General features: G+C 52.9%; 2 protein-coding genes across 2 annotated transcripts in view; one reads left to right on the top strand and one right to left on the bottom strand.

Annotated features, from left to right (window-relative positions):
- The window catches only part of Col4a2 (collagen type IV alpha 2 chain), a 148923-nt gene extending 124425 nt beyond the window's left edge, over window positions 1-24498 (bottom strand). Inside the window, exons 1-3 of the mRNA XM_076872639.2 lie at window positions 24245-24498; window positions 23839-23926; window positions 23666-23720 (exon numbers count right to left, since the gene is read on the bottom strand). Coding sequence (XP_076728754.2) covers window positions 23666-23720; window positions 23839-23882 — 99 coding nt within the window. The 5' untranslated portion in view covers window positions 23883-23926; window positions 24245-24498. The remainder of the gene's footprint in view (window positions 1-23665; window positions 23721-23838; window positions 23927-24244) is intronic.
- Window positions 24499-24577: 79 nt separating this feature from the next.
- Col4a1 (collagen type IV alpha 1 chain) overlaps window positions 24578-24983 on the top strand; it is a 135301-nt gene continuing 134895 nt past the window's right edge. Inside the window, exon 1 of the mRNA XM_076872640.2 lies at window positions 24578-24827. Coding sequence (XP_076728755.2) covers window positions 24744-24827 — 84 coding nt within the window. The 5' untranslated portion in view covers window positions 24578-24743. The remainder of the gene's footprint in view (window positions 24828-24983) is intronic.

Below are 24983 nucleotides of genomic sequence, written 5' to 3'. Positions count from 1 at the left end.
TTCCAAGTGAAGCGTCATTATATTCCCTGCATGCTCATGAAAGATTGGTTGTGCCTGAGACACACAATCAGACATATTATCAAAGAGTCATTAGAATATTTTCCAGGAAAAGAGGAAATGGTCAACTCCTCATTCTCTACATCAATGTGCCAGAGGAGTGGAGAAAATAATTCAGAATAGCCCTGAGACCAAAGAAGTTAACTAAAACACCCCCTCGAAACCTTGGCCTTGGGGAACAGACACAGAGGCCAATAGCTGTGGGTGGGGAGACAGGTCAGAAGGTGGACTGACCATCCAAAGTGAGGCCAGGGTGGCGCTGCTCTGCTCGGTACTTTTGCAAAGCCTGATCCGGGAGGGCACACTTCTAAGGCTCTGCGGTAACCTTTGGACCTTGCTTGCCAAAGCTGCCCCTTTTCACCCTTCTTTCAGATACGTGGTGGGAAGACAGGGTTGGAGCACGTATCAAGTCCGTCCACTTGATGGCATGCAATCAATCTGGCCCCAGGGTTTGATCTCCTTAGAGAGCAAATGTCACCTCTGTGGAGATGGCACCAAGTCCTGCTCATAGCCATGGGTGTGGACAAGCCAGAGTGGACATGGGTGGGGGAGAGGGGCAGAAATGGCCATCATGTCAGATATCAAGGGAGATGAAGGCAAGTGCCACAAAGAGAACTTGGGAGTCATTTGCATTTGGACCAGACAGGTCACTCCCCTGTGAGGGGACACCAGCAGGCTGCTGCTGCAGAGTTGGTTCATGACTGCACCAAGCCCAGAGGGCTTGGAAGAAACCCAGGGACAGGTGGCAGACAGGTGGGGATGCTGTGCCTAGAGGACACAAGCCCAGGGCAGTGCAGGGCACCTACAGCGGGTCCAGGCTCTGTCCTTGGGCCCGGATAGCACTGAGCAGGTCAGAAGGACTGTAGCAGCGCACCCCTGGGCACAGGACACGGAGGCTCTGTCCTCTGACCCTTCCTCTCCTACCTCTTTTTACAAAACTGAGATTACGTTTTGGATAGAAGTTGCACCCTTATTTTCTTAACATTAGCCATTTCTCCATAGGATTACAGTTCTTCATAAACAAAGCATCCGTGTATGTTGGCTGCATAACTGTGTTCCCGGGGAAGTGCTGGGATCTCCTTGGGAATTTGCACAATCTTCTGCTCAGAGGGTCGTCCAATCCTCCTAGATTATGCATCTGTATCTCAAGAAACAAGCAAGCTAATAATCACCTCAAGTAAGAGTGCCGTGGCCACGAAGGGCACAAAGGACATGGCTCTCTGCCTCTGCTCGCCCAGCATGAAGACATGCACAAACCCCTTCCAGGTGGAACCGCGAAGCTGCCGTCTTACGCAGGATCCTGTTGTGTGATCTAAGGAAAGGCCTGGACATGGCCCTCAGGACCCAGTGCAAGTGCACTGAGGCACAGACAGAAGGACAATCTTCCTAAATGGTCCATTAAATGCAGCCCATGTCAAGTGTGATGGACACAAAAAGCCAGGTCACTCTTTTGAGTGTCAGATTTAGGAGTCAGGGCTCCTGATTGGCTCCCAGAAGTTCTCCTTTGCAGCTCGTCCTAATGGCATGTGCTACCTGACTCCAAAGAGGGAGGCTCGCCCTGTTGATGGCAGCAGTCCTTACCAAGCGCCTGTGTGTTCAGGTGCTGTGCTAGGTGCTCTGGGGACACCAGCTTCACACACCTTATTCCCCATGCTCTGCAAGCAAGTACCAGTGTTGTGCGCTCACGCAGCAACATGGAGCACTCACTGGGGCTGGGCTGCTGGGCAGTGTCCAGCGCTACCACCAACTTAACCTTTTGGGCTTGGTTTCCTCGTCTGAAGAAGAATAATAACTTCTTAGGGTTATGGGGAAGGAAACTTGAGGTCAAGTGCCAGCCCAGGGCCTAAGCCATGGTAAGAACTTATCTAACACGACAAACCCTTGATCACTTATAACCTTCACCTCACAGCGACTGTCCAAGGGCCAGCTCGTGGCAACGCAATTCAGACACGGAGGGGCCATGTCCTGACAGGAAAGGCTGTGGCCCTGCCCGTGGGCTGGCCCTGTCCCCATGCCCAGGTGGAGACTGCTGCAGCCAGAAGGGCTTGTTCTGCCTGGGCCCCTCAGTCATAGCCGCCTTAGAAAAGTCAGGAAGGACCTGGAGGGGACAGGCTACAGGAAGTGCCCTGGGGAGAGAGTGAGGGAGGGGCACAAGTATAGGCGGAGAGGCCCCGCTGCCCCGGGTTTCACCACAGGCGTGCGGAAGCCCTGGCCTGGCTCAGCAGGCACGGTGTGGAATGGGCGTGAGGCCAGGACCCCAGGGCTGCAGGGGGAGCTGAGGGCAGTGGGCTTTCCCAGTATGTGGGGGTTGAAGCATCTCAGAGTCATTAACAAAAAGCCATCTTCTGCCCAGAGACGGGTCTGAGGCAGATCCACATCCAAGAGATCCACTCCCAGGGAGCAGCACCAGGGACCATGGGCAGATTCGGACACTCAGGAATCTTCCGCAGAGTGATGGGGCTGACCCCAGGCACAGCTGCATCCCCCTTTGCCCCCACCCTTTCCAGGAGGAAGCCTGGCCAGCCCTTCCTTGCTGGCTTGGAAATCGGGGCTTTGGGAAATATCCCCGCATGGTTAGGTTGTGAAGGAGCTCCACCCAGGTGGACAGGGGCCGTGGAGAGTCAGGTTTGGTGCTACAGCTGATGTCAGGATACGATGGGAGCCAATCACTCAGAAAGCTAGTGAGTACTGGAGGGAGTCGTGGGTCCCCCTTCAAAAGAGGGCAATGGAACAACGTGCCATGACCACAGGAAGCAAGACTTCTACTGAAAGTGAAAGCGGGATGAACCCATGTCTCTGAGCCCAGAGCCTCACCTCCCTCTGCCAATGCTCGCCTTTGGGCAGCACTCAAGGCCACCATCGCACTCAGACCAGGGGGCCAACAGGAGGAGGGGGAGCGCGTACCATGTGTGGCTGGGCAACGGTACAGCAGCAGTTTGAGCTGCTGTCGCCTAGGAGACCCTTGTTCCCATCTCTCTGCCACACCTGAGCCTGAGAAGAGGACTCGAAAACTTTTCCCCTGGCATCTTCTGTTTGAAGATAGTCCAAAAAGCCATTTGGGGCATTGTGTAATTTGAAAACTGAGCCCAGGTCCTGAGATAGCTTATGCAGCTCTAATACTCACGTCAAGGCCCACTGGGGAAGCCTATGTGATGTGCAGGTGGTGAAGAGGCACCTCCTGACTTAACATTGCCAATGTGTTCCAGATGATGCAATAAGACAAGAAAAAAAAAATGGCGCCAGGGCTGCAAAGACGGTGTAAAACCTTCCTTACTTGCACATATGGGACTCAGATAAAGAAAGTATTACAGAATCTAGGGCAAAATTCAGAGTGAAGGAGTTATTTGGGGAAAGCAGTAACCATACAAAAAGACTAACGACTTGGACTCCGTTACAGTGGAGGAGCGACCCTTCAAGGGACATCATCAAGGGAGAACAGGCAGAAGGTGTCCTCTGCACATGTCACCATGAGGCGCCGTGTTCAGAACATACTGCTCCCAGAGACGGGGGGCTCCCGAATGAGGATGAAGACAGTCCCTGGCGGGGGAGGCGAGCTGGCAGGTCCCAGCGAATATCTGAAGGCACTGACCTCACCGGCACTCAGGGACATTCAACACTGTGAGTAGACACAGGATTCCAGAGACTGCTGCTGGTTGTTTTGAATTAGTGTTACTGCCCCATCCCGCCTATTGGCCCTGGTCCCCAAAACTTGGTGTTGAGGTTGAGAATGTCAGGGTCTGTTAATGGATCACCCCAACCACCCCAAAACTATCACTGCAGTAGTCTTTTGGGGGGCCAAGGCAGTCCAAGGCAGCCGGGACAGACGGATGGGCTCCAGGGCTGCAGAGAACTGTCACACTCGTGGGGGCAAACAGGACATGAGGACTTCTCCCAGTCTTCCAGATGACACGGAGCCTCTGAGATGAGGCCTCCACCCCCAGGAACCTTGCTCCTGCCACCACCTTGAGGAGTCTCTGGAGGCCGGGATCCGCCGGCACGGACCGTCCTCAAGGCCACGTGTTGGGGCCTCGTACTGGCATGCAATTCTACTGGTATCCTTTAAGTCCAGTATAAAAAGTTCAAACTGATCTTTGGTGGATGAAAAGGGCAATAAGATTGTTCTAGAAGGAAATATCAGTAAATTTCCTTAAAAAAAAAAAAACTGCATGGAAAGGAAAAACAGAAAAACCACCACCAATGACTGACCCCAAGAGAAGCTGGACACCCAGGGTTTGTTTAAACAGCATTTCACCAGCAGCGATCTCACGTCGAGGTCAGGGAGATGTTAGACACACCAGAGAGGAATGTGGCGTGGAGGCTCCAAAGCAGCCCCACAGCCTGAGCACCACTCTTTAGAGAGGAACCAGCCAGCCAAAACAGGTCGATACAGCAGTCCTGCTGCCAGTGGGGCAGCGGGTAGAAACTCCTGATTGCTGTTTTGGAAATTAATTGTTCTCCACAAAATGTGTCTAGCAGGAGAAGCCAAGTCACCTTGTGTGCAGGTAGGCCTGGGAAGGAACCAGCCCCGGTGGACCAAACATGGCAGGACCACGGCCCACAGGAGCCGCTGAGGGGGAGTGGGCAGCCCATCCCGGACACTTGGAAAAACAAAGCTGTGTGCTTGGCTTTGAACCACCCGAGAATCCCAGAAACACTGGCCTGAGGAGGTTCCACCTCTTGTCAGAGTTGCTTGGATGACTGTGAACAGCAGCTGGGGACTTTCAATAGGTCTCAGGGGATTTGCCTCAATCAGACTGACAAGCTGGCTGGGAAGCGTTGGCGCTGGGCTCTCCCCCACCAGCCCACACCGTCCAGCTCCACTCCAACTCGCCACCCACTACACAATGAAGCACCTAAGTAAAAGGCCGAGCGACGGCAGTATCTTTCCACACTTGCCCCGGAACCTCACCCCTCCAATCGCTGACACGTCAGTTGTGTGCTTAGCGACCGTTATAATACTGAGAATTCCTTTACTTAGCTTGCTTGGGATGAAGTCATGCAGCTATAAGAGTGACTCGAAAAACAACATCAAGTTCACTCTCAGTTAAAGGGACCGCGGGAAGCTTGAAAGTCTCTGGTGGCAGAACTCGTTATCCACCACATTTCATTAGAAAACCGTCACAGGCTTTCAGGTTGAAAGAGCAGATGGCACAATGGACAATGTCAGTTTGGCAACCTGAAGCCATGTACATATTTTGCCTGTCACACCTGGTTTTGCCATTTAAAAGATGACAAGCTGGTTTCCTAATTCTGCAGTTTGCAGTGAGTGTGTGTGTGTGTGTGTGTGTGTGTGTGTGTGTGTTTGTTGTTTTTGACAGACGTGACAGTAGAATGTAATTTGACATAATATATATTCATGGAGTACAACTTCCCATTCTGGGGTTGCACATGAGGTGGAGTTTCACAGTCATGTATTCACTTATGAGCAAAGGAAAGTTACGTCCAGTTCATTCCACTCTCCTCTTTCCTATTCCTGTTCCCCATCCCTTCCCTTCACTCCCCTTTGTCTAATAGGATGAACTTCTGTTCTTCCCTATCCCATGCTCCTTTGTTGTGTGATAACATCCTCATAGCAGAGACAATATTCAGCCTTTGGTTTTTTGGGGATTGGCTTATTTCAATTAGCACAATAGTCTCTAGATCCATCCATTTATTGGCCAAAGTTATACAGTCATTCTCTTTATGGCTGAGTAATATTCCACTGTGTTATATACCACATTTCCTTTACCTAGTCATCTGTTGAAGGGCTCCTAGGTTGGCTCCCTAGCTTGGCTATGGTAAACACTGATGTGACCCCATCACTGAAGTATTGCAGCATCTGATTAATGACTTGCCACTCACTGTGGAATGAAGTACTTCCCTGGATGCACTGGGGAAATACAGCACTTGTCTCTTCCCTCTAGGGACATGGCAGTGGTTGTTCCCTTGCCCTCACGGCTCTAGTGTCCCTCTCCTCATGATTCTAATGTCTCTCTGACTTTTCATGCCCATTATATGCTTCCGTCTCTTTCATGGGGCGATGAGAACACCAATTAGGTGCAGCCACAAAAGTGTTCCCAGAGCTGTGTGGACGGGGAACCACATCCCTGGGACAGCCCTTCAGATGAAGGAGGGCCAGGCTCCTGCCTGCTCTTGGCAGGCCAGAGATCTTGGGTGTGTGGCCTCATTATTCTGGTCTCCCGTAGCTCATCTGCAATCAGGGATGACTGCACCTGTCCCAATGTTGAGAATCTCCACACTCATGTTTCACAGTTGTTTCTTCTCGTGACGTAGCCTCAGGGTGATGGTGGGGGCACAGTATTTGTCATTTTTAGAGGTGTTCTGAGAGTGCAAGCCTAACTGTGGTGGTGTCTCGTGTCATCTAAAACTTGGTTGATCTTTTAAAACATGTGCATCTAAGAAAACTAACTCCACAAGAACTAAATAAGTAATGCATTTACAGGTCTGCACTTCTCCATTTAATTGGCCTGGGCATTCTGCTAAGACTGCTCTGTTTCCTATTTCTTGATCTGCTTGTGGGCTGTAGGCGTACTGTGCCAAGATAGAGAGGATTTCTGGTGTAATACAGAATCTTAGAGAAGTAGAATGTTTGTCCCATAATGCAGATCCACCAAGATCTGTGGGTTTGGGCTTAGTAGAGTGTTCTGTTCATTATTTCCAAAATAAGTCTTTAAAAACTGTGAATCACATTATTTACTCAAAAATGACCTAATAGACAAAATGACTTAATTAGTGAAATTATATGAGAGCATTCCTGGACGGGCTAACGTGGACGGGGGCTTGGTGTCTCCGTTCTGCCAGGCCCTGGCTGTGTGGTCACATCTGGGTTCTGCACCTTCCTGGTTCCCTATTTAAAGAGAAGTTTGGATTAGTGGATCTTGAAGTCCTAGCTGGCTCTGAGGTTCCGTATCTAGGATGAGGCTTCCCAGGAAATACCCTTATATCACCCCCAGTCCTGCGTAATCACTGGAGGGAGGGTACTGGTTGGACAGCTCACATGGATTTCTTCTCAACAGTGCTTTATTTTCCTGTTTCATGAGCTCAGGGGCAGAAACGGAGGAAGGTGGTAAAACACTGCAGAGAGAAACCTCAGCCTATGCCACATTTGCTTCCATCACAGTGGACTTGACCTGTGAGGGCTGGCTCTGCTTCCATGTCAAGTGAGAGTGAAAAACTTCCCTAATTTAATTGAATTGTGGAAGGACTGGATGGAACAGAAAGAAAATATCCAAATTGGAGAGTTCTAGAAAGGAGCAAAGTTTTCCAGACTTTTAAACAATGATTCAACATCCTAACTAAGAATTCACTCTCCCTTCAGGCTATTCCGTTCACATGGATCACACGGTCTAACAGCAAGGTTGTCCATGTAGCAGGTGCTTCGAAAGCACTGGACATCTACTTTCCTAGACTGATCAAAATACTCCTGGTCGACTTTTCCAGATTCCTTCTTGTCCATGGTCTGCTGATGACAAAGTCATAATTATCAGTTTGTATTAACAGAATTAGGGCACGTGATTTTGACCTCAGAGTTCTATTCATCACTAACAGTCATTTACAATATTGACTATGCTTCAGAAGTGAAATTTTAGTAAAACAGTAAAATCCACACAGACTTTTCTAGTAATTTTATGTGTGTGACAACTGAGAAACTGTACGGTGGTTTGTGCTCACCATTTTGTTTTAAAGGTTGACTTTGAGATGACGACAGGCAAGTGCTCAACACCACTCGGGATCTTCCTGACTAATCACACACACAAAACAAAAAAACTGGTGGGGTGTGGGTCGCAGCAGGAGGGCTCTGCTGGGATGGGTGGGGGATTTCAACGCTTCGCTGACACCCACAGAATGAATTCCTCTCTTACAACAACACGAGCCAATGACTCGGAGCTGAATCTCTGTTTTCTATTCCAACACCCATCCTCAATCTCACTGCAAAGAGACACACGCTGGAAAGCCACCTGGGCCTCCTGGAGAGGATGGCTGCCTTTGAGTGACGAGAACTGAATGTGAAACACAGAATCCTGTTCCTGAGACTCAAGCCAGCAGGCCTGGCTGGGAGGTGGGGGCGAGGTGACTGAGCTGGTCTCTGGGTGGAATCAAGTGAGGCAGTGATGTGAGGAGTTTGTCTCTAATGTCCAGAATGGGCGACTGGGTGGCACTCCAGGAGGCCGGGGAGGACAGGGTCATCAGGGGGCCCACGAGTAGAGGGTGAGCAGACCCAGCAGAGCAGCTGTGAGGCTGAGCTGGGACCAGGCAGGAACCCTCTGAGAACAGCCGTCTGAGGGGCTGGGATAGGTGTGGAGGTGCAAGGGGCCATGCTCATCTAGTGACCAGCAGACGGGACAAGAAGATGTGCATGTGCTGGGGGCGGCCCTGGTCTCTGAGGCTGAGACTCGCAGCACCAGTAAACACCCCTAAAACTTCTGGAGGCTGGGGGAGGGTGCACTGGATGAGACAAACACAAGCTTAACATCTACCCACAATCAAGACTCACCAGTCCTGGTCCATGTCGCCAGCTGACTTAGCTCCATCCTGGACTGAGCTGCATTGGTTTTTAAATGAACTCAGCCTTTGAGCTAAGACAGTGTTAGTCTAGCTCGCCCGGGAGATTAGGAGATTGAAGATGGGGAGGCAGATGGACACCCTGCACCTGGCAGCTGGTAGGGTGGTGGACAGGGCCTGGCCTGAGGATGGGCCATGTGCGGCCCCCTCTGTCACTGAGGCTCCAGGGAAGAGGCCGATGAAAACTCAAGAAACTGATGCCCACAAACAGCCTAGCTGAAAGACCCCCGTGGGGCCTGCAACCGGCTGGAGACCAAAGGTCGCATCTCTATGCTGAAGAGTTCGGCTCTGAGACTCCAGGAAGGAGTGAGGCCAGGCCCTGGGCTACTGGAGAGCAGGCCAGGGAGGAGGCAGGCTCAGGCTCAGGTGGTACTGGGGTGGAGAGGGAGTGACAGTGACCAGCACCTTGGGAGCTGGTTACCCGCCAGGATAGTCACATGGGTGATGTGTGTTGATTTCTGACTGTTACCTACACATTTGGCCAAAAGTTTTGTTGAAACCACAGGCTCAGGTTGACAGGACAACTCATATGACAGAAGTCAGTGTGGTTTCACAAAGTTAGAAGGTCCCCCACCAACCAGCAGTCTGCTCCTGGCTCAGGTCACACGTGTTCTTGGCATGACACCCCCAGGCCAGGGCACACACCAAAAGATTAGACGCTTTGCAAAGTCAGGAAGGCCTTGAGCCCCTAAGAACAGCAGATGAAACTGCCCTCGGAGCCAGGAGCTGCCCACCCAGCCTGTCAGCAAGGGGGCCGCATGCTTCCCAGAGCTCTCCGGAGACACAGCCCGGGGAAGCCATGAGCCCAGGCCGAAATGGCCCTCTGGAGACAGTGCTTGGAGCCTGCTGCCCACACTGTGCTCCCTGGTCTGGGGCTGGCAGCATCCCCATCGCCAGTGGGCGGGCATCAGAAATGCAGGGTCGCCAGCACCACCCAGCCCCTCTGTGGCCTCCAGCCAGGACTGAGGACACAGCCCAGTTTGCTTTTTCATGCAACCAGGCGAAGAGACACCACCCCCTGTGGACTCAGCTCTCTCCTGGTAGGGGACTGCCTGGACTCAGTTCTCTCCTGGTAGGGGACTGCACTGGAAGGTCGAAGGCACTGCCCGGGCAAGCTCCCTCCTTCATGGCCTCCGTGTCTGGGCTCCTTAGAACAGGTCTCGGGGAAGTCAGTCCAGTTGTCTCCCACTGCAGGGTTGGACCCTCAGTTACCCCCGACGACCATGAGGCTGTTTCCAGAAGCACAAAGGAGGCCAACGGTGGACCTCTGCTGCCCTGAAGAAAGCTCAGATCAGCCAGAGCTGGCTCACTGGCCAAGTGCCTGCTTCCCTTTGGGTTTGGAGCTCAAGGAAAATAATGCAGGCTATTAAATGGAAATAGTCTGGCACTCTGTCCTGCAGCTGAAGCACATTTTGCATTAGTTTGACTGTGCAGATAAGCCAATGTGTGTCTACCCCAGTAGTTTTCAACATGGCAACTCAAGCCAAGCGGAACCAATGAGAGAAGCCCTCATCTCTGGTTGACTTTAAGTGCACATTCTTGAGGGATGTGCCTTTGGCACTGAACACAGTGATATGTGCTGTGATTTTGAACAAAAAGTCTCAAAACACTTACTTTGGTTTTGCCCAGGACTCGTCCTCTGCCCCCTCTTCTCCTACCACCTCCAGTCCATCATACCACTCAGACCACAGCTGTCCCACCAGAAACAAGAGGACACTGGGTGCCTGCCTGGCCCCTGCTCTGGGGCCCCTGCTCGGGCTCAGGAGGCAGAGAAAGCCTCCCCCTTCTGCCTGCCCTCCTATCACAGCAGCACGGAGAGAAGCCAGTGCCGAGACCTCCTGCCAGCCTTCTCTGTCCAAGACAGGTGTCCCCGGGCAGCCTGCAGCTCCCTGCACTCACTCATTTAAGTCCTAGCCTCAAAAACCCAGAAAAATGAGTCATAGTGAGCCCGAATAATGTAGAAAAGCCAGCGAACTGCGAGGCCAGCCAGGCACTCAGGGAAGCCATCAGGACATCTGACCCCAGCTGGAGCTTCCCTGGGAGGTTCTCTCCTCATCTCCAGCCATCAGTGGCAAGGGCCCTACTCAGAGGGCACAACCAAAGCCCAAGGTAGCTGGTGGGAGCATCTGGAGTCCAGGCCTGAGGTGTGGCTGCAGGCCACCCTGCTAACACAATCCCAAGGCACTGTGGGTCCCTAGGGTCAGTTGCAGGCTTCTGCAGGATGGGAGCAGCCCAATTCCCCTGTCCACTCACTCCTCCTAGACTGTGAAGGTCCAGCAGCAGGGTGGACTGAGTGTTCAGACTAGTCTCCAGGACATGCAGGAACTGCTCTGGGTCTCTGACGCCTGCACCCGTACGTCTAGCCCAGTCCTCACTCATGGCCTCTCACTGGACTTGCAGCTCCTTCCTGGATGGCTGCCCTGCTAGACCAGGAGGTGACCAAACTCAGCAGGCCCCAAGTGAACCGCCTTCAGCAGAAAGAGCTTCCTATGTACCAGAGGCCCCAAGACTCAGGTCCAGAGGCCCATGCTGCTGGCCTGACTCAGGAAGACCTCCACCTTCAGCTGAACAGGAAATCAGTTTTTTCTCTTTTTAAAATCCCAACATTCACCATTTACAACCTCTTGGGCAGGAAAACAAGTTTGAGCTTAAAAGTAACCTTAAGAATCATAGGAATATTACTCAGCCTTAAAAGGGAAATTCCACACATGGTACGCCATGGAAGGGCCTTAAGGACTCCCGCCCAGTGCCCTAGTCTAAAGCACAATACTGTATGATCCCACTCATCCCTAGTGGAGTTCAATCCACAGGGACAGAAAGCAGAGCAGGTTTTGGAGCTGGGGTGGGAGGAAAGGGACAGTGGTTTACCAGGTATGTGGAGTTTCTCTCTGAGAAGGTGAGAAGGCTCTGGACACACCAGTGACCGTTGCACCTTAGTGTGAGGTGCCTGACGCCAGTGAGCCATACACTTAAAATGGATGAGACGGTTAATTTTATGATGAAAAGAGTATAAAAGAACCAACCTACATCATGTACAACCAGAAAAATGGGAAGTTATGCTCCATTTATGTATGATATATCAAAATGCATTCTACTGTCATGTATAACTAATTAGAGCAAATAAAAAAATTGAAAAAAATCAATCCAGGTTTGCACTGTATACATACAGGAAATCCTGAGGGGTGTGATGCAGTCATTTTCAGTCATTAATTTACAAAGGGTATCTATAATGGTTGAGACCTAGGAATCAGGCCCCAAGAGTTCACTCTGCATATATATATATATATATATATATACACATATATATATATATATTTTTTTGGTACCAGGGATTGTACCCAGGAGCACTCAACCACTGACTCACATGCTAAATTCCTTTCATTATTTTTATTTGTGGAGAGGGTCTGCTAAGTTGTGTAAGGTAAGGCCTCACTAAGTTGCTGAGGCTGGCTTTGAACTTGGATTCTCCTGCCTCTCTAGTGTTGTTGGGATTACAGGTAGGTACCATTGCACCTGGCTGCACCATTTTTAAACATGTGAAATTTCAGAAAGAATAATGATCTAAGGTGACTTTTTAAAATGTAAGGAATCGTGAAACCTGCCTTTTTGTCTGTGCTTATTCTTAGAAACTCAGCTAATGACATACAGTGAGGACAAAGGACCAGGGAGAAGGCAGGAATACTGGCCAGTGCCTTAGTCTCTTGTCTGGTCCACTGAAGAACCAGAAATCTGGGAGAACAGATTGAAACGTGCAATACAAAGGAGGAAAAGCCATCTTACAAACTGAATTCCACCCATCCATCATTTACCTATCTTTCTCCCCCTTTAAATAAATTTGCTTTCTTCCAAGGTACTTCTCAGGCTTTGCTTTCTTGCCTATATACAAAGCAGCAGACAACCACAGGGGGAGAATCTGTTCAAGGGAACCAGACTTCCCAGTTACACGAAAAATCAGTGCCGTCCAGCCCGCTCCTCATCCTAGAACTCTTGGACAGGATTTGATCCTATTCTTAATTGTGTGTACTTCTTAAGTAAAGAATTTTTGGATTAAAAAAAAAAATCAAGAGCCAGCATGACTAATCTTACTTCCTTCCCCCTCCAGAGTGAAACAACTCACTTATTTCCAGAACATTAAATTCCAACCAGGTGAGATGCAGATAACAAACTGCTTGTGGGAGAGAAAAGAAATCACCACAGTTGCAAAACAGGGCCTCAACGAGAGACAAGGCACACCATGCGGCAGGAGTTCTGGTGGTGCCTGTAGCCGGGCCACCTAGGACGGACATGGAGCTACGGCCCCCAATCTGCCATGTCGACCTTACCCAGTGGGTGGGTGGGACTTCTGCCAGATCATGGTTGCATTTGGCATCGATAGAGAACCAGAACTTCAGGTGAGCAGCCACAAATCAGCAACGGCCAAGAAGGACTGTTGGAAACACACTGCGGGCCATGACCTAACTAAAATGCACTTATTTTCCAGTCCCCTGGCATCCTGATGCAAAAACGGAGGTCCCCACAGACTGGCAGGAGGTTTACTCATCCAGAGGACAGGAAGCCTTGGACCCTTTGCCCTTAACCTTCCTTGTTTTGCAGGGGGAAGGAGAAGACTGGACAATAAGGTGACTAAGAGGAGGAAATCCTGTCTGAGCTCAGACTGTCTCAGGAGGAGTGGGGAGGGAGCAGCCGGAACCTGGTGGGCCCAGGGGAAGGAAGGTGGTTTTCAGCCAGGAAAGGAGAATATCTCAGGTCCTTACTCGGTTATGACTTGGCCGGTGGCGATGAGAGGAGAATCACCAAGTCAGGAAGCAGGGGAGGAGGTGTTTCCTCCCTGGCCAGCGGCCACCTCCCCCCGTGGCCCAGCTCACCTGGAACAGTCAGTTCTCATGGTGGACGACAGAAAAGAGCAGGACTGCACGCTCCTTCTTATGTCACGTGCCAAACCCAAACCTTCCCTCGCACTGTTCAAGAAAACATTCTTTGTTTATAAGTCTCTCCATTTATTCTGCAAATAATTTAGTTCTATCTTAATTTTCATTAAAATACCAACTGTCTCCTTGGCGGGCATCTCTTAAACTTATAGGAAGTGCACCTCTGCTGCTTCTCGCCATCTGAGCTGCTTCACAGGGAGCCCATACGCATGGCTCAGCTCCTGGTCACTACAGTGTGGTCTTCCAGGCGTCACGAGGGCACCAAGAGCCTAGATGACAGGCACCCATGTCCCAGTCAGGTCTCAGGTCCTGCTGCAGCCTCTGTCCCTGTGCCCATCCTGGCAGCCTGGCTGAGACATTGCTCTCTCCCAGTCCTCATAACGCTGGGACTTCAAGTTTTTATGTCTTAAGGATGAAGACCCATATTGATTAAAAACCAAGAAACCTAAGCCAAGCAGCCTTTAGCTCACCTTTGCCAGGCACCACCTGCGGAGGTCACTAAAGCCCAATGCCAGCTCCCCTCATCCTCAGGGCACGCTCAGGCAGTAACAACTAGTTTACTTTGGTCTTAGAAACCTATCAAAAATGTAAAAATTGATTAAGTGAGTCAACCAATATCATCAGCCAGGAAAGAGCTGGGGCAGTTCTCACACCAGACCCATGCTGGCCTAATCCTAAGAACCTGTGCCATGGTGTGGCACTTCTGTGGTCCCTCAGCACCAGTGTTCACTGATGAGCACAACCACACGCGAAACCAGCTCACAGAAAGTCCAACACAGAACTGAAGAGAGGCAGACGCGGCTTCCTCTTGGAACCTCGAGGGCTCTCTCATGGTGGAGGACCCCCGACGACACGTTCGCCTTTATGAGTGGAACAGTTGGCCAGCTCCCCAGCCCCGCTCCCTACTCTCCAACTGCACCTTTCCCGCTGTCCTCACTCCCTGACCTGGACGCGTGCCACAGGAGGACGGGTGTGCGTAATGTGTGGGTGGACACTATTCCTAGAGAATCAAGGTGTTCATTCACTGAGTTTCACGTGAATGAGCTCATGATACAGAACCGGTGACACAGTCGCTAGTCCAGGATGCTCAGGAAGCGAGGGGCGTAAACCCAGGCACTCTGACCCTTTGGTAGGCCACAGCTGCCCACCTGTGGCTCACGGGCAGCTTCAGTGAGCATGCCGGCCACAGGACAGTGAAAGCAGATGTCAGCGTTGGAGCTGGCATGGGCCCAGGAAAGAAGGGGTGCGGCGCCTCCACACTGTCCCCTGGGCCTCCTGTCCAGCGGAGATAGTTTAGGCAGGCCTCTCATTCCCCACGGGGTTTTGGTAACACCCTCTCTCTAAATGTGACTGGCAGAACCTTCCAGAGCCTCCCTCTGCTCCAACACAGTGCTGCGCTGGCACATCCTTCACCCCTTTGCAGCTGGGCGAATCTGCTGTCTGCCCTGGAATTTCAAACAGGGCCTGGAGAGTGAGGCTGGTTGCGTCCACAGGACTCTGGCTCCTGCTGTCGGCCCCCCCCGCCCCCACCCGGGCCATTCTCATGGACTCCTTGGCCATTCTCGGGCCTCTCCTGACACTGCCTCTTCGGTCTGTTTGTCAGAGCTCATGAGGCTGCTCAGTCAGCTGCATTCCTCTGGCTCTGGCCTTCCGGCTGAAGGACCCTAAAAATGCTCAGGTGTCTGATGCTTCCTGAGCCATTCTTCTGCCTCAGCAGCTCGAGTGGGAAAAGAGGAGGCCCGTCCACGTGCATGCATGTTTGTGTACACAGGTGTGCATGTATACATGTGTGTGTGCATGTGGCCAGGGTGTGTGCTCTCTTCTGTCTCAACCTATCCCTCACCCCAACCTCTACAGGCAGAGCTGTTGGCAGGGAACGTAGGAGCCAAGCTGAGCGTGAAACCCAGGACCCTTCCAGTCTAAATCCTCTGTCCTTCACCACCGTGCCTGCATCGTGAGGCGACGTGACCTTCCATGCCCCCCACAGGGGACCTACCACCCTGGCATGGTGGTGCGAGCAGAATAATAGACTGGAGGAGTTCTGGGTTTTATGCTCAGCTTGGTTCTATGTTCCCTGCCAATGGCCCTTCCTGTCCCGCCTCAGTCCACCCTCAGTGAGTCCTGGCACCTGGGTGCTCAGCAAGGGGTGCTGCCATGCTTCTCCCAAGGGACACTGGGAGAGCCTCTGGGGATCACCGTTAGGTCCCAGGACTCTCCAAGGGCTTCCTTCCTTGTCTCCCTCGGGGGCCAGCACTACTGGGGGCTGAGGACCACGGAGGAAGGGGTCCCAGCCCACAGGTCCCTGACTGGACGGACGAAATATCACGTGCTCTTCCTGATGTGTTTGAGATGACTGCACGCTCACTGCTAATAGGCACTGTCACCTAAGGGACAAGCAGAGCCGGGGAAGCTCGTGGGGCACACGGCTTTGGCCATGTCCAGCCTGCGCTTGGTTCTCACAGGGCCCTGCTGCTCCACAGGCAATAAGGGATCTCAACACGCTCCACGTACGGGAACACCCTGCTCTGCAATTTCTACCAGGGACCAGATAATTAGTCCACATAACTCAAAACCCCAAATTCTTCTGTAATTCCCACATGAGAGATTACTGACCTGGGCCAGAGCAGCAAAATAGGAATTTTAAGGGTGGAGTTGAAACAATCCCTAGGAAAAAATTCAAATCTTCCCCAGGCAGCCCCATGCTCCCTTATCACCAAGTACAGCCACTGCCATCCACTGGATAGCACTTAATTTGGAAAAAAGAAAAAAAAAGTGATAAAATACTTTTTAAGAAACCTAGTCTTTTTATTAATTTTCTAATTTTCTAGGACCATATCCCTCATTTAAAAGATTTGTTTGAACACTGTCAATGACATCCTCAGTCATTTCCTAACAAACAGTTTATTGAGGCCCCCCAGGCCTCAGGCCTGAGTGTGGCCCTGGGTCAGCTCTGGAGCGGTGTGTGGAGCCTGAACTCGACCGCGTAATAGCAGCTGCAGCCGAGGGAGGTGCGTTTCTGCACCAAAAGGGGGACTATGGGTGGAGACGTGGCCAGCGTGTGCAGGGGGTGTGAGTGATGATTCTAAACCTGGATTTCTAATGATGCGGTTAAGTCCCGTCAGTTGGGGGTGCACATCAATTAGACTCTTCAAGGGGCCTGATTCCAGCTGGGTCCAGGGTGGGCCCAGGCATACTGACCTCTGCCATGTGGGTGCTGATAGCAAGGGGACAGGATGTCCTTGGTCCCCAGGGGCTGAGGCAGGAGTGCAGATGCCAGTGCACAGGACGGGTCTGGCAGGCTGGTGCAGAGGTGGCCCCCTCCCTGCTTCGCATCTGGTTATCAGTGGCAGGGCGGTGACAGGCTAATGCGCCAGGTGATAGCCCCTGGCTGTGCGTCATTCTTGTTCCTGGCCCCTTTTCCAGCCCCTACCTGAAGCAGGGCTGAGGCCACTGGGAGGCTGCTGCCTCCAATCTCACCACAGTGGTGTCCTGGGGGGCGCAGGGGCTTGTGGTGGGGCTTAGGGAGGCGGGCTCCCGGGCAGACCACCCTCTAACTAGCCACGTGTCGTCACTGTGGGAAGGCAGGGTGGGGCACTCCTATTCTGCACCGGACACTGGCCAGAGGTGTGAGCAGCAACAGGCAACTGCTGAGGGCCTGTGTCCTTCCTGCAGCCACGCCATCAGGCCAGCCTCCGTCCTGTCAGGCTCAGGAAGCAACGGAGCAGCACCCTCCCCCAGCTCTCCCATTTCCTTTTCCTACTCTACTCTCAGACTGAATGTGACTCAGGTGTGTGGGGGTCTCCCCAGGAGCCGAGCAAGCTGTTAAGCCGCATGCCCTCCGGTTCCATCTGACGCCGTTACCTGGAGCTGGAGCAGGCTGAGGCCCTGTCCATGGTGGCTCTGCTCAGGTGCCAGTCACCTGTGCTTCTGACCCGTGGCAGGGCTATAGGGTGGGGTTCCCATGACCCCTGCTCTGAGTTGGAATAACTTGTTAGTGTGACTCACAGATCCCAGGGGAACACTTCCATGTGCTGGCTTCCTACACAGGACACAGGTGAGGAGCCAGAGCAAGGTCTGGGGGAGGAAAGGCCCGAGTGTCCACACCCCCTCTGGCGCCACCTCCAGGAGCCTCCATGTGCGTGGAAGCTCGCCAAACCCAGTATTTGTGAGTTTTTAATGGAAGCTCCAATATATAGCTTTGGTCATTAGTGATCAGTTAATTTCCAGTCCCTGTCCCCTGTCCAGAGGTTGGACTCTAACCTTGTCTTGGCCTTTCTGGTGACCAGATCTCATCTGCAGCTACCTATGGGGGCCAGCCATCAGTCAACTCTTTAGCATTCACAAGGACGTTATCACCAGAGATTCCAAAGACTGTGGAATCTCCTTTCTAGTTATTGCCAGGAAACAGGACAGAGAGATAACACCACCCCTGCCAGGAAGGGTGGGCAACAGCACCCCCCTTGGGGGCCTCCTAGGAGGGGGGGTGACCAGGAGACGTGAACGTGCTTTCCTCCTCTCCTCGTAAAGCTTGCCTCCTGTGCAGGGGACAAACTACCTCTTCCATATTTTCAGGAAACAGTGACTTCTGTTTACTTGAGAAAAGAATGGGAACAATACTTTCCTCTTGCTGGTACATCTGCTGTTCACTAGTGGAAGACTCCCTGTTCCTCAGCCCTCTCTGAGCACTTTCGTACCTGCCTGTGCACACCAAATGTGGCTGCTCACGACTTCTAAGGAACAATTAAAAGACAATTATCTTACATGAAATAATTGGATCTGTAGAAAAGTGATAAAGACAGTGCAGGTTCTGGGTACTCTTCACCCAGACAAGACGAGGCGTCAACATCTTACATGACGTTGGCATGCTCGTCAGCATCAAGCCATTAACATCGGCACATCCAGCTTCAGCCTCAGCTTCTGCCTGCCTTTCTAGAGTCTTTCTGTCCCAGAGCTGCTCCAGGACACCACCGGGCCCTGGGAGAGCTGGTCTCACAGAAGAGCTTGCTGCTTCTGTGCAGCCAGCCTCACTGAGTGCAGGGCACACACCTTCACAGATCATGTGCAGAGCAGGAGTCTGACCGGGTGGCAGATGGCCTGGGCCCCCAGCAGGGGCCTAGAATCCAGTGGGGAGGTCAGCGTTCACTGGTGAAGCTCTGGCCACTACTACTTCCTTTGAAATTCACTCCCTGACCACAGGCACAGGATTGGAGAAGCCCATGGAGTCCCCTTAAGACGAGATGGCACGATTTTTTTTCATGAATAATAAAAATGAAACCCACTGTCAATAAAACCAAGGGCTGCATGTCCCAAGATACTGTTGACTCGAGGGAGTCGCCACTAAAGGGGAATGCAGAAGGCAGCTGTCTAAAACCCTGCCTTTCCTTTCTCTTCAACTGGTCAAGTACCACTTATTCACCACAGTCTAGAAGCTTCTCAACACCATGAAGACAAAAGGCCTCCTGCAGGACACCTCTAAGTCGCATGCTGGAGCAGCTCAGATGCTCACTGGGCAACCCTCCTTGTTCCAGGACGCACCTAAGACGGCGCTGCCGGGTCCATGGAGAGGTGGTCAGCCACAGGCTGCAGTGCCGGCTCCGTCCCAGGGCACGTGGTCACCTGGAGAGCTCCTGCCAATGCCTGCCACACAGATCTTCAACCTCCCTTCTCAGCTGCTCCTCATTCTGAGGACCAATGGCCAGTCAGTAGCCAGGCAGGGCAGGCCCACCATGCTGACTGCTGGTTCCCAAGGTGAATCAGCCTAAGCCAGTTCCAAACAGTCCCTGCCACTTCAGCAGTGGGGTGAAGGCCAACAAACAGCAGCCCTGGAAGGCCAGAGGCCCCCCTGGGCACTTTCCCTAAATCCTCCAATCAAAAGCTTTTCAGATGCAAAAGCTCCTGGTAGTGAGGCTTCACTACCCAGCTGCCCACTGCGGGCAGGCCTCACTACAGCTGCCCATTGAGGTCAGGTCTTAGTACAGCTTTCTCCTTGTCTTCACCATTTAAGCCAGTCACCCATTTCCTTTCCTTTTCCCCAGACACACATCAGACAGTGCTTTGGTTGGTATTATTCTAGCGAGATCTTTGTTTCCTGTTCTAGAACGTCTCCCTTCAACTCTGCACGCTCTCTCTCTGTTCTGCACACAGCCCCGCACAGCGCCCAGAGTCTCTTCTCTTGCCTTTGCTTTCTGCTCATCCTTCCTCCCCACCTCTAGTGTGGGATTCTGGTGACGAATCCTGCTGTTATTTATTGTGGCCAAGTCATCCAAGCCACCCAGGGAGAATCACTTCCACTGCCTCTAGAGGCCTGTACAGGGTTGGCGTTCCTTGGAGAAAAGGGGGAACTTAAGATTTTCTCCTTCTCAGGGCACAGATTTTGCACAATGAGACCAGGGCCCAGGAAGGAGGAAAGCACTGTCCTCCTGCTCTTTAGCCAGGCTCCAGAAGCCTCTCAGCCCACCTCTGCCGAGGCCCCAGAAAGTGGACTCAGGCCTCACTGCTCTGCTTCTGCCTCTGAAGGGAGGGAAAGGGATGGCAGCCTGCAGCAGAGCCAGACGGATTTTCCAGGGCCTGGCTCTGGAGGGCCGCTTGGAAACACAGGCTGGTGCCCAAGCAGCCTGCTCTTCCTGGGGCACAGTGCTGGCGCTTCTTGGTCACCTATGAGAACCTGTGTTAGTGTCCCCACTCCCTGCCCTGACTGTCCCCCAGGCTGAGGTCACTAGGTGGCCGCCCAGCCTGCTGTTATTTGATGTCAGGGAAGGCCTTTGTTCTCTGGAATTCTCTTCCTCCAGAATCACACAGGACTGGGCCTCAGATCTTCAAGGCTGCTGCCAGCCTCTTGAGATAAGTAACAATGCTCGGTGTGGCTGCAGCTAGAGCTTTTACGTCCCAATGAAGGTCAGGAGCATGCAGCTGCCTGCAGCAGTCAGGCACATTTTCAAGAGCTTGGGGTCCTAAAAGGCTTTTTAGAAACTCAAGCTTGTGCCAAGGCAGCCTTGGAGCCCACTTTCCCAGGCACTGTGTTCGGGCCTCAAGGATCTTCCCTCAATCAGACCCAGCAGACACCTCCTGGCACTTGTGCCATGCATGACACCCCAAAGCACTTCACATGCACCCCCTCATGTGACAACCTTCTGAGGGGGAACACTGTTCTGAATATCCCTGTTATTCAAAGACACGGAAGCCAGCGGAGTGTCTGCATTAGGCAATAACCCAGCAGCAGCTGACCCAGGTGGGACGGTACCCGGCAGCCCACCTGGGGGAGGCTGGGGTCAGCACCTCTCTGCCCCTCAGGATGGGTGTTTACACATGCATTTGGCTCTGTGACATGCCTTTAGCTCCATGGCATTGCATTCAAGTGAGGGGAGGGGGCTCTAGAAAAGGCAACATGGGTAACAGCGAGCGGCCCAAGTTGTCCACACAGCACCTGGGCCCACCCCGGGTCCTGAGCTGATTCCTTTCTCCCTTGATCTGTGTTCCCAATTCTCAGAGCAGCAGAGAGAGATTCCATTTCCCAGGAATCAGTGTGTGGGCTTCAATGTTAGTTCAAGGTCAGGGCCAAGGAGAAACCCCCTACACAGCTGGGAGACCTAAAGACCAAAACTCAAGAGCACTTTTACTGCTGCCTTGGGATCCCGGAGGTTTCCAGTGGTGGGCAAATGCCTGGTTCCAAACCCCCTCAGTCACTTAAAAAGAGAAAGTTCTTGGGCATTTATTTACATTTTATGCCTTTTCTACCCCTCAACTGCAAAATGATAGTAATAAGTTACCTACTTCAGGTATGCTTTCTGAGGAGGCTTTGATGTATTAATGTGCACAAATTGGCACACAGAAAACACTCATTAAATAATTACTGAGGCTTTTCACTAACGTGTTCAGCTGCTTCTGCACAATGCTCTGAAGATACAATTGTAGCTCTTTCCCTGAATGGACCCACCCCTGGGAAGAGTCCTGATACGGCAGACAAGGAGACAGGATTCCTGAGTTGGGCCAACAAACAGGGGTGGAGCTGAGTTTGCCACAATTAAGAAGAATTTAATGAATGTAGCACAGAATCAAGGAATTTATTTCATGGGTAACAGCAATTAAAGCTGGTCGATAAGAAGTAAGCAGAAGATGGATGCTTTGTGGAACTTAACAAATTGCATGCCTTTTGAACAGCACTAGGAAAATCACTAAAATATTTATCTATTTTTATTGGTAGATTTAGAATCTAAAGTCCAAAAAAAAAAAAAAAAAAAAAAAAAAGAAAAAAAAAAAAGAAAAGAAAAGAAAAAGAAATAAATTGGCAAGTGACCTCAACTGGCTCTCAACTCAATACTCCAGCTCAATGGCTCCTGAACTTTGGCACAATGTGGGAATGTAGACTCCCAGGCTCCACCTCACAAAGTCCCACTAGAGGACCTGGGACGGGGACCCGAATCAGACTTTCTACCAAGGTTTTCCAGGTGATTCTGCTCTGTGGGGGCCAAGGGCTGTACTTTGGGGAGTTCTGGGCAGTGCCTTTGGTCCCAACCAAGGATCAAGGGTCAAAGAGACTGAGGGTGAGTTCATAGCACATGACCGGATGGGGCAGGCATGGAGCTGCACTCCAGCCAGAAGGGCACTTGGCCTCCAAGGCAAAATGGGGACATTCACTCCTACAAAGGGTGGAAACTGAGGCATGAATTATAAGGTGAGACCCATAGGGCAAGCTATGTTTGGTGCATCAGTTGCCAGACAGGGAGCCCTTTCCACCAGATTTAGGATTGGTCCCCAGTAAGAATTCCTGGGACTCACCATCCTCAGGAAGGAAGACCTGGATGGGCCAATGGTGTTTCTAGGGTCAGGGTCCTGGGTGTCAGCACACCAATGTGCACACTTGAACCCTGTCTGGCACTCTCTGAGAAACTCCTCTGCGTGTGTGTCTTTATGTGCGTGCATTCTTTGGTCCATAAGTCTGGGCCAAGTCTACTAAGTGATGAGTGCACAAGGACCCTCAGTAATGGGCTTGGTTGATATCTAGGTTCTGCTCTGCCTAAGTCAGGATTGTGAACAGGAAGGAGACAGACCAAGCTCTAAGAACGTTCTGGCGTAGTAAACCCTGGGTAAAACCTCCAAGCTCCTCTGCTTCCTTCCTACTCTGGGCCCTGAACCTAAACCAGTGTCTCTTTCTACATGACAGTGGATTTCCTCATTCACTGACTTTAGAACCTTAGCAGTAAAACAGGTGTGACAATAGCAATTAAATAAAACCACCAACACAGTTACCCCACTGTGTGCTCTAGGCAGAGTGGAGCCCTGGAGAGCAGGGCTAGCTCTGGTGAGCAGGGCTAGCTCTGGTTGGGACCTCACCTGAGTGACTGGTCGCGATTTATTCCATCACACACTAAATGGAGGGGGGTAGAGACACCTAACAAGTGTCCTCAATTTTCACTCCTCTACACATTATTATTCCTGAAGAGGCCACCACACCTGTGCTGTTTTAGCATGGTAACAGCAAAATAAATGTGGTGGCTACTGCTTAAATTAAATGTGTAAAACCCTATCATGTAACCAACCACGTGCAATGACAATATTGGCAGAGCTGCCTTGAGTGGGGGGCTATGCCCAGGAAACCCTCACAGGCATGAGGGCTTGTCAGCTCCCACCTGTGGCTCACCCCAGGCCAGACCACCCCTCAGGAGGAAGATGGGTTTTTCTTCCATTGTTCCAACAGGATGGTTGACATGACAGGGTTGTCTTCTCGCCCAGCCCATTTTCCCCAGAGCCGCAAATTTAAACATCCAAAAGCCCTCTGTCCAAGGCAGGGCCTGGACACCAACTGCAGCGTTCCACAGTAACTTTTTTCGCCTCCCCTGGGCCGGGTTTCACAGCTAAGTGACTGACTTTCTTCCCGGGCTTCTAAGGCCAAGGCTTTCCTTCAAGACGTGAATGCAAGGATGAGATGCCTTAGGCTACGGTTTTAATTATGAGCTCTCCCGAGAGGCCGCGCCTGCAATGCACAGCTGCAGGACTGGGAACGCACAAACACACCCTCTCTCTCTCTCAGGTGGGCAGAAGAGCTGCCTTTCTGAAGGCCACGCGAGTGTCCTAATCCCCGCGGGCGCGCAAATCCAAACGCGAGGCCGAGCTGTACTTACCGCCAAGACGCTCTGGGCCAGGAACCCCACTGCCAAGGCCCCCAGCAGCAGCCACCTGCACGGGAGACGGGGGGAAGAGTGACGTGAATGCGGGCCCCGACTTGTCAGTTTCTGAAAGTTACCTGCAAGGGCCCCCTGCGCCCGGCCGAGGGAGTAGGCAGAATGTCGCTTACCGCCGCAAGGCAGGGCCAGCCGCCGCGTACCGCTCTTGGCCCATGGTCCCAATCTGTCCTCTCTCGGCTCCGCTCAGTCCCTCCTAGTCTGAAGGCCAGAGACAAAGCGGGTTAGAGAAGGGGTGGGGAGGCAGAGCATCCTCGCCGCGGGTCTCGGTCTCCGCGGTGCGCCCCAGGCTTCCTTGTAGGGGTGACCAGAGGCCGTCCCACGACAAGAATGAAAAGGGGGGCCTTCCCCGTAGGCCCTGGCTGATCCCGCTTAGCCCAGGCAGCGCGCGATTCCGGTTCCCCGACTCTCTGCCTTCCCACCCCGAAGCAGAAGAGCGCGCGGTTCCAGCCCGCACCGGGAGCCCAGAGTCCGTGCCCTGGGGCCTGGGTCTCGATGCCGCCTGGGGGTCGCTCTCACCTCGGGTTCGGTCGTCAGGAGCTGCTGCCTACGCGCATTGGCCCCTCCAGAAGCGCCCGCCGCGGCACAACCCCAGCGCCGCTGGCCTCGCTGGGCGCCGGCCTCGGGGGCCCCGGCGTCCGCTCGCGGTCCTCGGCCCGGACCCAAGGCGCAGGGGATCCGGGCGCTAGAGCCCCTGGGTGCAGAGTGTGGAGCACTGGTGTCCCGATTCGCGGCGAGCGCAATTCCCGAGCTGCGCGCTCCCGCCGCCTCTCACCCTCCCTGCAGGGTCCTCCCCTTAGAGACGCCGCCCGCGCCCTGCCTAGGGGAGGGGGCGGCGCCAACAAATTGAGCTCGAGCGGCCGCGCGCAAGTCTCCGCTCCGAGCCGCCGCGCCCGGGACGGTGCGCAGCGCTCACACCCCAGCCCTCCGAGAGTGAGCTGCCCGCCGCGGCCCCCGCGCGCCCGGCCGCCGTCCTCCGCCGCTCCCCGCCGCCTCTCGCCGCCCCGGGCGCGCCACCATGGGGCCCCGGCTCGGCGTCTGGCTGCTGCTGCTGCCCGTCGCCCTTCTGCTCCACGAGGAGCGCAGCCGGGCCGCTGCGAAGGTGAGTCCCCGGCCGGCTCCACTCTCCGGCGTCCCGCCCTGCGCCCCGGCCGCCCCGCGAGGCCTTTGTCCGGAGACCAGCGCCAGCCGCCCACTCTCCCCTCAGGGGTCGCGCGTAGCACACCCAGGTGCACTCTTCGGGCCGGTCCCGCTGGTG

Source organism: Callospermophilus lateralis, chromosome 12, assembly GCF_048772815.1.
Source record: "Callospermophilus lateralis isolate mCalLat2 chromosome 12, mCalLat2.hap1, whole genome shotgun sequence".
Lineage (NCBI taxonomy): Eukaryota > Metazoa > Chordata > Mammalia > Rodentia > Sciuridae > Callospermophilus > Callospermophilus lateralis.
The sequence above is the reverse complement of the archived record's forward strand: the minus strand, read 5'-3'. Positions and strand labels throughout refer to the sequence as shown.